This window comes from Mytilus edulis, unplaced genomic scaffold, assembly GCF_963676685.1.
Source record: "Mytilus edulis unplaced genomic scaffold, xbMytEdul2.2 SCAFFOLD_1581, whole genome shotgun sequence".
Lineage (NCBI taxonomy): Eukaryota > Metazoa > Mollusca > Bivalvia > Mytilida > Mytilidae > Mytilus > Mytilus edulis.
This window is the reverse complement of record NW_027267029.1, coordinates 5,531-21,088: the sequence shown is the minus strand read 5'-3', so window position 1 is coordinate 21,088 and position 15,558 is coordinate 5,531. Positions and strand designations below refer to the sequence as shown.

The 15,558-nt window shown below is 32.2% G+C and overlaps 1 protein-coding gene across 1 annotated transcript; it reads left to right on the top strand.

Moving 5' to 3' along the window:
* Window positions 1-1,127: 1,127 nt before the first annotated feature.
* LOC139504778 (GH3 domain-containing protein-like) lies at window positions 1,128-15,002 on the top strand (the record flags this gene model as incomplete). Its single annotated transcript, XM_071294741.1, is given in 7 exon segments — window positions 1,128-1,260; window positions 8,751-9,938; window positions 9,941-9,966; window positions 11,573-11,700; window positions 12,709-12,851; window positions 13,143-13,237; window positions 13,979-15,002. Coding segments are annotated over 7 exon segments (1,923 nt in total). The 3' UTR covers window positions 14,198-15,002.
* Between the last annotated feature and the right edge of the window lie 556 nt (window positions 15,003-15,558).

Below are 15,558 nucleotides of genomic sequence, written 5' to 3'. Positions count from 1 at the left end.
GCTAATACAGCTTTTTTTCCCGGTTTTTTCCGTATTGGCCCTCGTTTTTTTCCGTTTCAAAACTTTAAGACATTACAAAACATTGCACATCATTTAACCTGTTTATTTTATGACTTTAATTTAAAAAATATTATACAAATGTTTTTATGCATAAAGATACTTCCAGAGTTAAGTAATGGCGTAATAAAATTGAAAACCGGAAGTGAACGTCCTGTATTAGCCCTAGGGCTAATACGGCTTTTTTCCCGCTTTTTTCTGTATTGGCCCTGTTTTTTTTCCGTATTGGCCCTGTTCGAAGAGCAATATTAAATCTTGATTTATATTGACAGTGAAACGTTTTTAGTATTGCACATGCTGATTTATCCGTATTAGGGCTTATTTGCTCATATCATTTAATAATTGGTAATAACTGTTTCACCCTATACCTTTGAAGTACCACTAATCTTTAATTATTTGAGTTTAGGTATGTAACATGTGACTTAGACATTGACATGCAAGAAGTATGTTTTATATCTATTCAAAATCACCAATTTCATATGATAATGATAAATTTCATTGTAGGTACAATGTGTGTAACTGGAGACAGACAAAATGTTATGGAGTTTGGTGATATATCTTTGTTATCCTTTAATTTTGTGGTGAATTCTTCAGTAACCATTTCTTATTTTATATTGTAGGTATGTATTAAACTGGAGATAAACAGAATGGCTTGGAGTTTGGGGATATCTGTGTTATCCTTTACTTTTGTGGTGAATCCTTCAGTAACCATTTCTTATTTTATATTGTAGGTATGTATTAAACTGGAGATAAACAGAATGGCTTGGAGTTTGGTGATATCTGTGTTATCCTTTACTTTTGTGGTGAATCCTTCAGTAACCATTCCTTATTTTACATTGTAGGTATGTAACTGGAGACCAACAGACTGGTTTGGAGTTTGGTGATATCTGTGTTATCATTTACTTTTGTGGTGAATCCTTCAGTAACCATTCCTTATTTTGTATTGTAGGTATGTAACTGGAGACCAACAGAATGGCTTGGAGTTTGGTGATATCTGTGTTATCTTTAACTTTTGTGGTGAATTATTCAGTAACCATTCCTTATTTTACATTGTAGGTATGTAACAGAAGACCAACAGAATGGCCTGGAGTTTGGTGATATCTGTGTTATCCTTTACTTTTGTGGTGTATCTCCTTCACTATTCTCACTACCTACTAACCGTCCGTAATGGCCTAGATGGACTTCTAGAACATTTATGGTCATGTAAGCTAGATAGCACTTTTTTAAAGAAGAAGGAATAATGTTAATGTGTATTTTTTTGTGATTTTAATTGTTAATTTTGCAATCCAGATAAAAAGAGGGGAGGGTAAGAGAAGTGCTGTGACCATGCCCGTCATCTGTATCTCTGATTGTCTTCTTTTTTTTTTAATAAAAAATTATTGTAGTTTAAATTGATTTCAAAGACTCCTGGTTGTGGTACATGTATGAGTCTATTTCCTTAGTTTTTAAACGAATGAATTTGACCATTTATCTTATACTCATGATATTGAAGTTGTTTTAAATGCTAAAACTTTTATTCCTTCTTCATACAGTTTTGTAAAGTTAATTTCAAATATTATGTGAGTTATAAAAGATGAATTTTACATGTCGTTTTTTGGGGAAGACGGCTTCAAGCCGACAATCCCCAATGGGGTTGACCAGAGTGACATTCCCTCACATCATTCATTTTGTTTTTATAGCGTGGAAAACCCCCCAACAAATCTTATTGAGAATGATGAGATGGGGAGACATAAATGAATAAATTGACTTAAAACACTTTTTTTACACATTTCCCTTCTGTTTCTCTCGAAAATATCATATATTGAGCTCTCCTTTACACTATTTACGTTTCTTTTACAATCCGGAAAAATCAGTATGACGAGATATTCTAAATATATCCAACCTACATTATATTTTATAGTGACGTCATTGTTGGAATGCCACACTACGCATAAGCAGGGATATCCTTCACTGGTTATTTAAATCATTCTCAAAGATTGTGCACTTATTAAAAAATAGTATTTGTTAAATTTAAACATAATGATGTTTGCTGTAAATGATTCAAACATCAACATGCAAAACTTTAATTTTTATATCAACAACTTTCAAAGTAAACAGGAAGTCCGAGGGGCTACATGAGATGGGGAGAGAAAAAGTAAAAAACACAAAAATACTGAACTCCGAGGAAAATTCAAAAAGGAAAATCAAAAATCAAAAGGCAAAATCAAAAGTCCAAGCACATCAAACGAATGGATAACAACTGTCATATCCCTGACTTGGTACAGGCATTTTCTAATGTAGAAAATGGTGGATTGAACCTGGTTTTATAGCTAGCCAAACCTCTCACTTGTATGACAGCCGCATCAAATTCCATTACATTGTCAACGATGCATGAACAAAACAAACATACTCAAAGAGTAAAAATGTCAAAAATAGGGGGTACAACAGTCAATATTGTGTTATCATCTTAATATCACTACATAAACAACAAATGTAACAAAGTAGCACAAAAAGGCATACATCAAATTCAACATTCTCATTTTGCTTTTCCTATACGGCTGAATTTATCCATGTAAAGTCTACCCATAAATGAAAGAAGGTTTTCATTACTGGTGTAAAATTGCGCGTTTGAAACTCGCACAGGTAGACATAAAAATAATTTTGTCGTATGACGATCTTTTCCATTTTTTTCTGTAAATCTCTGTTTGAGAATCTTCCTCCAATTCAGGATCACCTCAATTTATGAGCTAATTATCCACTAAAATAAATACTTAAAATGTGACATTTAGTATATGATAAGTAGTCTTCCATTAAAACTAAATTTTGTGTACCAACATAATCATTGTAAACGTTACAAAAAAAATTACAAATGTTGCATTTTGTAGTTTATACCTCTTTATTCATGAAATTTTACAAATATTTCAAAATGTAGGATTTGGAAACAAGCTTCACACAGTTTACATCAATCATATTATTATTTTTATTAGTACCTGTATCCCTGTGATGAGATATGTAACTGGGAACTTTATCAATTGAAATTTAAAACTGAATAGATTTTTCAGTCCTAACTTTCTTAAGAAAAAAAATTAAAATCTTAAGAGTACTGTCACAAAAAATGGAAAATGGCCCTAGCCTGCAGTTCAGTCATACACTATTAAGATTTCAAAATTGATTGTAGTTGTTGTTAAATGACAGAATTCAACTAGTTGGATTTTAGATAATTAACTATCAACTTTAATTGTATGTTTAGATTTAGAAGATGCAGATCTCTTCTATTGGTCTAAATTGAATCCTAAACTAAAGAAACGAAATTACATCAAACAACAATTGATTCCAATAGTGTCAACCTTCCACATGTTCTAGCTGTTCTTTTTTTCATTCTTTATATGAAGACTATCAAAAGATACCCCCCCTCCCCCCCCCCCCCCCCCCCCCACAAAAAAAATAAAAAAATAAAATAAAAATGAAATGGAAACAAGGGCCGTCTTTCCCCTCAGAGCTATTCAGCTCTTCGATTAACAAATAATATTTAGAAGATTTGGGAGTGTGCTAATGTTTTTTTTTTGTGACAACACAACTGCATTTTATTGTGAAGTCATGGATTGAAAACTACCTTTTTAAATTTGCATCATCTCAACTATAAAACTCAACCAAACATGCCAAATGGTAATTTGAAATTTAAAATTGGAAATTAATAAAATATAATCACATGATTTCTGCAGCACACACTTAATAGTCACATGAAAACATAATCTCATTTATACACGTATGCACTGTAAAAATAAGATACCACTTTTGTATCAATTTAACTTATTGCACAACTAATTTTAAAATGCATTCATCATGTTCATTATCTTAACATTTAAATATTTACTTGTCTCTGAAGGGAAGATTTCTTTGCTGAATTTGGAGTTTCAAAATCTCTTATAATGTACATTCAAGATGAATAAAAGAACATCTATAAACATTTAATTCTAAACGCATTTTCTAAAACAAACACTGAATTATTTTGAAGTCATTGATTTTAATTTACTTGCTAGATTCTCAATTGCACAATATTTTGGTGTAGGATTGCTAGAAATTGTATTGTATAACTCATTGTGTATTCTGGTGTCGGATTGCAAGAATTGTAGTTTGAAAATGTATTTAGTTTGCATTAAGTGTCTTCTCTTTAAAATTGATTAGTCGGTTGTATTAACAATATTAACATGATTGTTTAGGTCTGTTTTAACTGTGATTAGTATTAAAATACTTTTTTGCTTAAAAACAGAGCTGGTTATTTTAGTATTATAGTATAAATTCCATATTTTGTTTGCATGATAGCAGATCATATATATTTACTTTCTTTCTTTTTGCTTTATATCAGAATTATTGAAAACCAGTACATATAATACATATCTTTGCTTCTCTTTTTTTAGCTCACCTGGCCCGAAGGGCCAAGTGAGCTTTTCCCATCACTTTGCGTCCGGCGTCCGTCGTCCTGCGTCCGTCGTCGTCCTGCGTCCGTCGTCGTTAACTTTTACAAAAATCTTCTCCTCTGAAACTACTAAGCCAAATTTAATCAAACTTGGCCACAATTATCATTGGGGTATCTAGTTTAAAAAATGTGTCCGGTGACCCCGCCAACCAACCAAGATGGCCGCCATGGCTAAAAATAGAACATAGGGGTAAAATGCAGTTTTTGGCTTATAACTCAAAAACCAAAGCATTTAGAGCAAATCTGACATGGGGTAAATTGTTTATCAGGTCAAGATCTATCTGCCCAGAAATTTTCAGATGAATCGGACAACCCGTTGATGGGTTGCTGCCCCTGAATTGGTAATTTTATGGAAATTTTGGTGTTTTTGGTTATTATCTTGAATATTATTATAGATAGAGATAAACTGTAAACAGCAATAATGTTCAGCAAAGTAAGATTTACAAATAAGTCAACATGACCGAAATGGTCAGTTGACCCCCTTAAGGAGTTATTGCCCTTTATAGTCAATTTTTAACCATTTTTGTAAATCTTAGTAATCTTTTACAAAAATCTTCTCCTCTGAAACTACTGGGCTAAATTAATCCAAACTTGGCCACAATCATCTTTGGGGTATCTAGTTTAAAAAATTTGTCCGGTGACCCGGCCAACCATCCAAGATGGCCGCCACGGCTAAAAATAGAACATAGGGGTAAAATGCAGTTTTTGGCTTATAACTCAAAAACCAAAGCATTTAGAGCAAATCTGACACGAGGTAGAATTGTTAAACAGGTGAAGATCTATCTGCTCTAAAATTTTCAGATGAATTGGATAACCCGTTGTTGGGTTGCTGCCCCTGAATTAGTAATTTTAAGGAAATTTTGCTGTTTTTGGTTATTATCTTGAATATTATTATAGATAGAGATAAACAGTAAACAGCAATAATGTTCAGCAAAGTAAGATTTACAAATAAGTCAACATGACTGAAATGGTCAGTTGACCCCTTTAGGAGTTATTGCCCTTTATAGTCAATTTTTAACCATTTTTCGTAAATCTTAGTAATATTTTACAAAAATCTTCTCCTCTGAAACTACTGGGCCAAATTAATCCAAACTTGGCCACAATCATCTTTTGGGTTAGTATTTTGAAAAATGTGTCCGGTGACCCGGCCAACCATCCAAGATGGCCGCCACGGCTAAAAATAGAACATGGGGTAAAATTCAGTTTTTGGCTTATAACTCAAAACCCAAAGCATTTAGAACAAATCTGACAATGGTAAAATTGTTTATCAGTTCAAGATCTATCTGCCCTGAAATTTTCAGATGAATCGGACAACCCGTTGTTGGGTTGCTGGCCCTGAATTAGTAATTTTAAGGAAATTTTTCTTTTTTAGCTCACCTGGCCTAAAAGGCCATGTGAGCTTTTCTCATCACTTGGCGTCCGTCGTCGTCGACGTCGTCGTCGTCGTCGTCGTCGTCGTCGTCTGTCGTCGTTAACAATTTTTCAAACATCTTCTCCTCTGAAACTACTGAATGGATTTGAATGAAACTTAACATGATTGTTCCTTAGTATATCCTGCACAAAATGTGCGCTTCGATTTTTGATCCGTCAAAAAACATGGCCGCCGTTACTTAAAATAGAACATAGGGGTCAAATGCAGTTTTTGGCTTATATCTCAAAAACGAAAGCAGTTAGAGCAAATCTGACATGGGGTAAAAATGTTCATTAGGTCAAGATCTATCAGCCCTGAAATTTTCAGATGAATCAAACAAACCATTGTTGGGTTGCTGCCACTTAATTGGTAATTTTAAGGAAATTTTGCAGTTTTTGGTCATTATCTTGAATATTATTATAGATAAAGATAAACTGTAAACAGCAAAAAAGATCAGCAAAGTAAGATCTACAAATAAGTTAATATGACCAAAATTGTCAATTGACCCCTTAAGGGGTTATTGTCCATTAATGACAATTTTCACAATTTGTTCATCATATTTGCTAACTTTAAAAAATCTTCTCCTCTGAAACTACTGAATGGATTTGGTTAAAACTTAGCATGATTGTTCCTTAGATTATCCTGCACAAAGTGTGTGCTTTGATTTTTGATCCGTCAAAAAACATGGCCGCCGTTACTTAAAATAGAACATAGGGGTCAAATGCAGTTTTTGGCTTATATCTCAAAAACGAAAGCATTTAGAGCAAATCTGACATGGAGTAAAAATGTTCATTAGGTCAACATCTATCAGCCCTGAAATTTTCAGATGAATCAAACAAACCATTGTTGGGTTGCTGCCACTTAATTGGTAATTTTAAGGAAATTTTGCAGTTTTTGGTCATTATCTTGAAATTATTATAGATAAAGATAAACTGTAAACAGCAAAAAAGATCAGCAAAGTAAGATTACAAATAAGTTAATATGACCAAAATTGTCAATTGACCCCTTAAGGGGTTATTGTCCTTTAATGACAATTTTTCACAATTTGTTCATCATATTTGCTAACTTTAAAAATCTTCTCCTCTGAAACTACTGAATGGATTTGGTTAAAACTTAGCATGGTTGTTCCTTAGATTATCCTGCACAAAGTGTGTGCTTTGATTTTTGATCCGTCAAAAAACATGGCCGCCGTTACTTAAAATAGAACATAGGGGTCAAATGCAGTTTTTGGCTTATATCTCAAAAACGAAAGCATTAAGAGCAAATCTGACATGGAGTAAAAATGTTCATTAGGTCAATATCTATCAGCCCTGAAATTTTCAGATGAATCAAACATTCAATTGTTGGGTTGCTGCCACTTAATTGGTAATTTTAAGGAAATTTTGCAGTTTTTGGTCATTATCTTGAATATTATTATAGATAAAGATAAACTGTAAACAGCAAATATGATCAGCAAAGTAAGATCTACTAATAAGTCAATTTGACCAAAATTGTCAATTGACCTCTTTAGGAGTTATTGCCCTTTAAAGACTTTTTTCACAATTTGTTCATCATGTTGACTTACTTTAAAAAATCTTCTCTTATGAAACTGCTGTATCAATTTCAGCCAAACTTAGGCTAAATGAGTTTCAGAGTTTCAGAGTATCTAGTATAAATTTATATTTCATTTCCTTGTATGTCAAGAAACATAGCTCCTATGGCTAAAATAGAACATAGGAGAAAATGAATTTTTTTTGCTTTTGAAGAAAATAGGACGATTCAAAGAACATTTAAATAAATTGAAAAGCCAAAATAATCATTGATGAGAGATTAAACCAAAAAAATTCAGGTGAGCGATTCAGGCTCTTGAGAGCCTCTTGTTTGGTTATTATCATGAATATTATTATAGACAGAGATAAACTGTAAACAGCAATAATGTTCACCATAGTAAGATTTACAAATAAGTCAGCATGACTGAAATGGTCAGTTGACCCCTTTAGGAGTTATTGCCCTTTATAGTCAATTTTTAACCATTTTTCGTAAATCTTAGTAATCTTTTACAAAAATCTTCTCCTCTGAAACTACTGGGCCAAATTAATCCAAACTTGGCCACAATCATCTTTTGGGTTAGTAGTTTGAAAAATGTGTCCGGTGACCCGGCCATCCAACCAAGATGGCCGCTGTGGCTAAAAATAGAACATGGGGTAAAATGCAGTTTTTGGCTTATAACTCAAAACCCAAAGCATTTAGAGCAAATCTGACATGGGGTAAAATTGTTTATCAGGTCAACATTTATCTGCTCTGAAATTTTTAGATGAATCGGACAACCCGTTGTTGGGTTGCTGACCCTGAATTGTTAGTTTTAAGGAAATTTTGCTGTTTTTGGTCATTATCTTGAATATTATTATTGATAAAAGTAAGATTTACAAATTAGTCAACATGACCGAAATGGTCAATTGACCCCCTTAGGAGTTATTGTTCTTTATAGTCAATTTTTAACAATTTTCATAAAATTTGTAAATTTTTACTAACATTTTCCACTGAAACTAATGGGCCAAGTTCATTATAGATAGAGATAATTTTAAGCAGCAAGAATGTTCAGTAAAGTAAGATGTACAAACACATCACCATCACCAAAACACAATTTTGTCATGAATCCATCTGCTTCCTTTAATATTCACATAGACCAAGATGAGCGACACAGGCTCTTTAGAGCCTCTAGTTTTTAAATGCTATCCTTTTACTTGAAAAATGGTATTCCTATTTCTAAAAATAGCTTTTAACCATGCGTCCGTTATCTATATTGTTTTTTTTTAAAGAAAATCTAATTTTAACCTTTTTTTACAGGGATATTAATACCAGTGTTTAGTGCCACCAGTTATGTCTGTTATGATTTCTACAGAAGGAACGTCACACCAAATCATACAATTAGAACTTCAATAGATCATTATATCGCTATCTCATCCTTGTCATGGGTTGGTTGGTACATGAGACGGAAATTAGAAAAAGCAACAAAAAATGTAAAGCAGGCACAGGATGAACTGCTATTACAGAGACTGAAAGATAACGCGGAGACATCATACGGGAAAGAATATCAATTTGGAGAAATAAAAGACAGGGAGGAATATGTGAGAAGACATCCATTGACAAGAATTTATCATTATGAGCCATATATACAAAAAATGTTGGAAACAAAAGAATGTGAAAATATTCTGACACATATAAAGCCGATTCAGTTTGCTGTGACGTCAGGTACCTCAGGTAAGAGTAGTGTATTACCTATGACAGGTGAACAAAGATTGGCATTCTTTACACATGGAATCGCTGTGGTGTACAATAGTTTACTCCAATCATTACCAGAGAACAAATGTATTCAGAAAAGTCTGAAATTATTTTATACTCCACGATGGAGGGAATCAGCTGGAGGTCTTCCTATTGGACCAAACTCTTCCTCTCCAACAAATTCCAAGGCCTTACTTAGTATATACTCAACACCAAAACCTGGGTTTGAAGTCCTTACAGAGCCTGAAGCATTGTACATTCATTTATTGTTTGGTCTGAAGGACAAATATCTTGGGATGGTAGAAGCCAATTTTGCCTCAATTGTACTCATAGCTTTCCAAGCACTAGAAATGCAATATAAAAGTCTTATAGAGGACATCGAACTAGGAAGAATTAATCCAGATCTAAAAATCTCTGATGAGACTAGAAATGAATTAAACAAACTTTTATCTCCGGATAAAAATCGTGCCAATGAACTACGAGATGCTTTCAAAGGAGGTGCTGCCGGACTAGTTAAACGTGTCTGGCCTACATGCCATTTAATTCTTGCTGCTGACACAGGCGTCTTTACTTTGCCTGCCAGTATTTTAATGGAGACGTATTGTAAAGGTATACCTATGTATTCTCCATTATATGCAGCATCAGAAGGATTACTTGGAGTCAATATCTGGCCTGAGGATAAACCAAGTAGATACATGCTGGTTCCTGGTTATATGTTCTTTGAGTTTATACCAGTACAGCATTGTGATGAAGATCACCACAAACACTGTTCTTAGATCAGGTATATTTTAAATTAAGTATTTCTGCTCCATACATGCCATCAGAGATATATGTATTATATGTCTCTGATGCCATATGCACCATACTGGAAGGAAATAGTTTTTCTCACCTTTTTTCATTATTTTGCCACAATATAACATATCAAATTTCAGAAGGTTTGTTGAAATTTAGGTTAAACAGGTTTGATATAATCCTATTTCCTATTTCATATAATACAGACTTTTGTGAAAATTCTTCTAGTAATAAATGCTCTTAGACTTAGGAAAATATAAAAAAGAAGATGCAGTATGATTGCCAATGAGACAACTCTTCATAAGGGACCAAATTAAATGGCACAGAAATTAATAACTATAGGTCACCTTCAACAATGAGTAATAAATAATTGTTTGAGACCTTTTAATGTATCACAATAAGGATGCTTTGATGAATCACAGTTAAATTATAACCAATTTGATGCTAACAGTAGCTGAAAATGACGCTTTTATTGATGTTAAATTATTATCCACTAGAGGCAAAAATGTATTAATTTACAAATTTAAATAAAATTGAGAATAGAAATGGGGAATGTGCCAAAGAGACAACAACCCAACCATAGAAAAAAAAAAACAACAGCAGAAGGTCACCAACAGGAGTACTCGACAAGAAAATGCTTCACGATTAAGTCTTGGTTTATGAAAGAAGATTGACATAAATTTGTGGTCACATTCATAACTTGAAGCTAAGGACACATATAAATTATGAATCATGAAGGCTTTAGAATTATTTCAAAGGAACATCCCTCTTGCATGTATTTGGCAGACACAGGAGATGTCCGTTTTGATTGTTGTTTTATTGTTCCTAATATACGCATTACTCAGTACTATAATGCTATATGGCCTAGCCACAATCAGATGTGCATTTTGTGTTTCACATGAAGTCAAAAATGAGTATCACCTCAGGAAAAACTCTTTTGATATTTTGGTTCAAAAATGGTTTAAATGTATGTACAATATACAAGATATATAATATTTAGTAAATTGTATGGAAGCCAATAATGTCAACAAGAAAGTTTATTGAGGTTCTGTATCGTTTTGATGTTTTGATATGCATTCATTTACATAAATTTGCAACCATAATAGATATTATTTTTTTCACACTGCATTTTCAGAAATTATTATGAAATTTGCTACAGGACATGTTTCACTAAAATAAGAATTCTTATTTTGAATTTCGATATAATTCCTGAAAATGCAATAACAAATCTTGTATTTGGGCCCATTTTTCAATAAATGCTTTAAAAATGCAGGCAACAATTTCTGAATTTACAGTACTCAATCCAATTATGAGTGAATTGAAAACACAATAAGTACTTTACCATAACACACATGACCAAAAAAATGACAAGTAGCTATTCTAAAGAATGTAAATGGTCAAAAGTTGATTTAAAAAAGACCATAATAGTCACAGTGATAAAGGTATTTCAAAACTAACATGACTAACGAAATGTAACCATTTTATATTTTCATTATAATTGATAACTATATATAGCTACAATTGACTATTCTGTTTAATGACTAATGGATTCAAACATTTAAATAAACCTTTATGATATATATTATATATTTTAGGTTGAGCTTGGTAAAGAGTATGAATTAGTAATAACTAATGCTGGTGGTCTGTACAGATATAGATTTGGGGATGTTGTTAAGATAGCAGGATTTCATCACCAATGTCCAATTATAGAATTTATGTATAGGTACAGTACTTTAATAACAATATAGAGTTATTTTATCTTATCAATCATATATGATATTGACTTTGCATGACTTTGATCTCTTACTCTAGTAATATATCACTGTCGATAAGACAGACATTATACATTTGGTCTGAACAAAAGTGATAAGAAGGAATTTCATAAAAACTTTACTAGAATAGACATCCATCTCACTGGCCATAAAGATGGACAAACAAAACGTCTTGTGAATAAATTGAACAGAAACTACACCAAAGTATGTATAAAAACAAGCATCTTCTAAATAGACAAAACATGGAAATACAATTTTAAAATTTCATATTTGATATATAGAACATGTAGAATATTAGTAACATAGTTTGCTAGTGACCTAATACGGTATATATGGAGTCAATAAATTCCATATGGGGTGAGAGCGAAGCTGGAATCCCCATATGGAATTTACTGACCCAATATATACTGTATTACGTCACTAGCACACTATGTAATGAATTTATCTTACCGACTATCTTAACGTATAAAATTTAGACTAGTGACCTATCAAAATGAGCAAGTCTTTCAATACAGTAAGCATTAACATGATTAAGAAACTACTTCCTTTGATCCTACAAAAACAGATGCCAACAATGACAACTTGTTAGATTTAAATGTGTTTTATGAATTTATTTCACTTTATCATCACTTTCTTCGGCTGTTGAAACCTTTTAAGATTTCTTCTCAGTACTGTTTTGTTTTTCTAAAGGGACGTAACACCACTACTAACCTTGTATGAAATAAGGCCCGCCTCCTTATTACCTTATATGGAATATAAAGGGACGTAACTCCCCTACTAACCGTGTATGAAATAAGGCCTGCCTCCCAACTAACCTAATATTAAATATACACGGTTTCCACGAGGACGCTTTTAACCAATCATATTTCTAGAAATGTATAGGAGGTAAGATAGATTGACATCCATCACTCTATGTTGACAATATTGATGACTATACAATATTACTGTTATCTTTTCAGACAAGGACAGTTTCTGAATGTGAGAGGAGAGAAGACATCAGAGAAGACATTTTATAATGCATTGATGAAGGCAGTCTCTAACTGGGAAGGATTGAAGTTAACAGATTATTGTTGTTCTGAGAGTTTATTGATAAGTGAAGAAGGCAAGGGCATTCTATCTTATAAAGACCTAAAGTCAATCAATCAACCTTAAAGAATTTCAAATTTAAACAACCCTGAATTTGATCATTTGCTCACAGTAAAAGTTAACATATTAACAAATCTTGGTGACCACATACATAATTCAATGATAACTGCTCCTTGTTTCTTGGCCTGCTCATGATTATTTCTGAAAAAATGCAAAACTTTCATTAATATTTTGTCACTCTAAGCAATTGAAAGAGCACTCTGGTATAATGTAAAAATGTAATAATAGATTTATATTATATTTACAGGAGAGAAGAAGGAATATGCCCCATTTTACCATGTATTTTTGGAATTTGATTCAACTGATGGAGATGCCATGCTGACTAAGGAACAGAAAAATCAGGTAAAAGTGACAATAGTCCAGAAACAGACATACTTATCTTTTCTGATGGATTTAAATAATTATGACTAACTCAATTTCAAAATGTTATTAATTTGAATTTATCTAGATCAAACAAGTATAAGAAAACCTGTATTCATATCTGACTCAATTAGTAATTTATTATCCAGTTGCAATTTTGGTAAGCACATACTGTCATTTCAGAAATTTTGTAAGGTTTTATTGATGCGACTTGATGAGTAGCAGGTGCTATATTTTGAGGTGTGTTAGTCTGTTTGTTTTCTGTACATCCAAATTTGTCAAATCCTCCATTAATTTCCTTCCTGCATCAGGTTCCAGGTATTCATTCATAAAGTTGTGATCACATCATCTTGAAAATAAGCTCAAATGTTCATTATGATATAGACTTCAATAAACCTATGCCAAATTATAGTTTTTACCCAGATTTTAGGGTAGAAGTACTCAACTAGGAAATGTATCAGGATTAAGTCTTCGTTTATGAAGGTAGATTAACATGAAGTTGTGGTCACATGTAAAACTTCAAACTAAGGACACATATTTATTATGAACAATTTAGGTTTAAGAATTACTTAAAAGAATTTCCCCCTCCCATGTATTTGGCAGACACAGGAGATGTCCATTTTGATTGATGTTTAATTGTTCCTAATATACGCATTCCTCAGTACTATGGCGTATAAATGTTTTTTGCTATGAAGTATTCATTCAATGTACTTTTTATTTCAGATTGACGAGACTTTATGTGACCTATCCTATGTGTATGGATCATTTAGGAAGAAGGGGAGTATACAGAAAATGAAGGTGTACATGGTAAAACCAGGAACGTTTCAGGGACTTAGAAAGTTTGCCATTGAGACTACACAAGCCTCAGCTAATCAGTATAAAATACCAAGGGTTGTCAAAACTAAAGAAGCTGCAGCATTTATGATGAAAAATGTGCTATGATAGAAGTTGTAAATAACTTATTGGAGATTGTGATACAGTTCATATATTTAATCCTATTTATGATTTACAAAAGCATTGGGATCAACAAGATAGAAGATGTTGTTTATTTAATATTTTTATACATTTCAATTTTTAATGTTTTGTTTTTCTGTCTTAACAAGACTTCCACAAAAAATGAACTTTCATTTGTTAGACTTGCTGCCTCATGGACATTCATTTGAAATCTTTTTTTCTTTTGAATACTTTAAAACATTAGTTATTTTAAACAGTTTTCTTGTTTGACACTTTTGAATAAATTTTAGTAGGAAAACAAAGAGATGCTGCACTATAAAGTTGATATAAGGGGGTCAGCTTCATGTCTGCAACTAAACTCATAAAACTGCTGACTGGATTTAAAAAAATTTGAACAAAATCTTATGTATCTTATACTAACGTATATTTACAATCCTTTTTTCGGGTAGGGCGAGGGTGCTTAAATATTGCATGAAATGCAATCAAAACCATATTGTCTCTGGCTTCTAATAGCTGTACATTTTAGGCCTAATTTCTACTTTTGGTGCATTTGCAGTCAAGTAAAAATTCTATAGACCCTTTCCAGATATGTCCATGTAAAACAATTATTGTTATTAAAGACATATACTCAGATATTTAAGTTATGAAATGATGTGTGTAACAGTACTTGTTCAAAAAACATTTTATTAGAAATCACATAAGTCTTCGTTGGTTATTTACAATTATTGACAAAGGAAGATAACTCCAATTCGATATAAAATATTTCTAATTGCTTGTTACAATGTAAATTTTAATTCAGGCCGTAGTTTTTTTATTTTTAGTTTTACGAACCCTCCTACCCTAATTTTTGCCAACTAGGAAAAAAAATAAAATTAAAAATGTTGATTTTTATTTTTTTTTCTCCTCCGACCCAGTGTTTTTCATGCAAAAAAAATTTTTTTAGTTCATAACTGCATGAAAGAATCTAAATTTATGCTCTTGGTGATTTAGTAAGTTGTTGCACATTGATTTTCAATTCAAACCTTGTCAAGAAAAAAAAAATAGTTCGTTACACTAGTAGAAAATCTCCTGGTGAAATAATAAAAAAAAAAATTTGATATTAACGGTTGGTTTTAAAAAAAAATCAGCAGCAGCATTTTTTATTTTTTTTTTATTTTCGTCCTCCTACCCATTGGTTTTGTCAAAAAATTTCGTAAAACTAAAAATATAATAACTATGGCCTCAGTCTTTACCAAAATCAGACTACTGCAATTACTTACTAGTTGAATATAATTTTACTATTCTGGGGCATTGGGTAATGGCTAATGACCATCTAATGGTGCAGACTAAGTTTAAAGTTCACATTACCA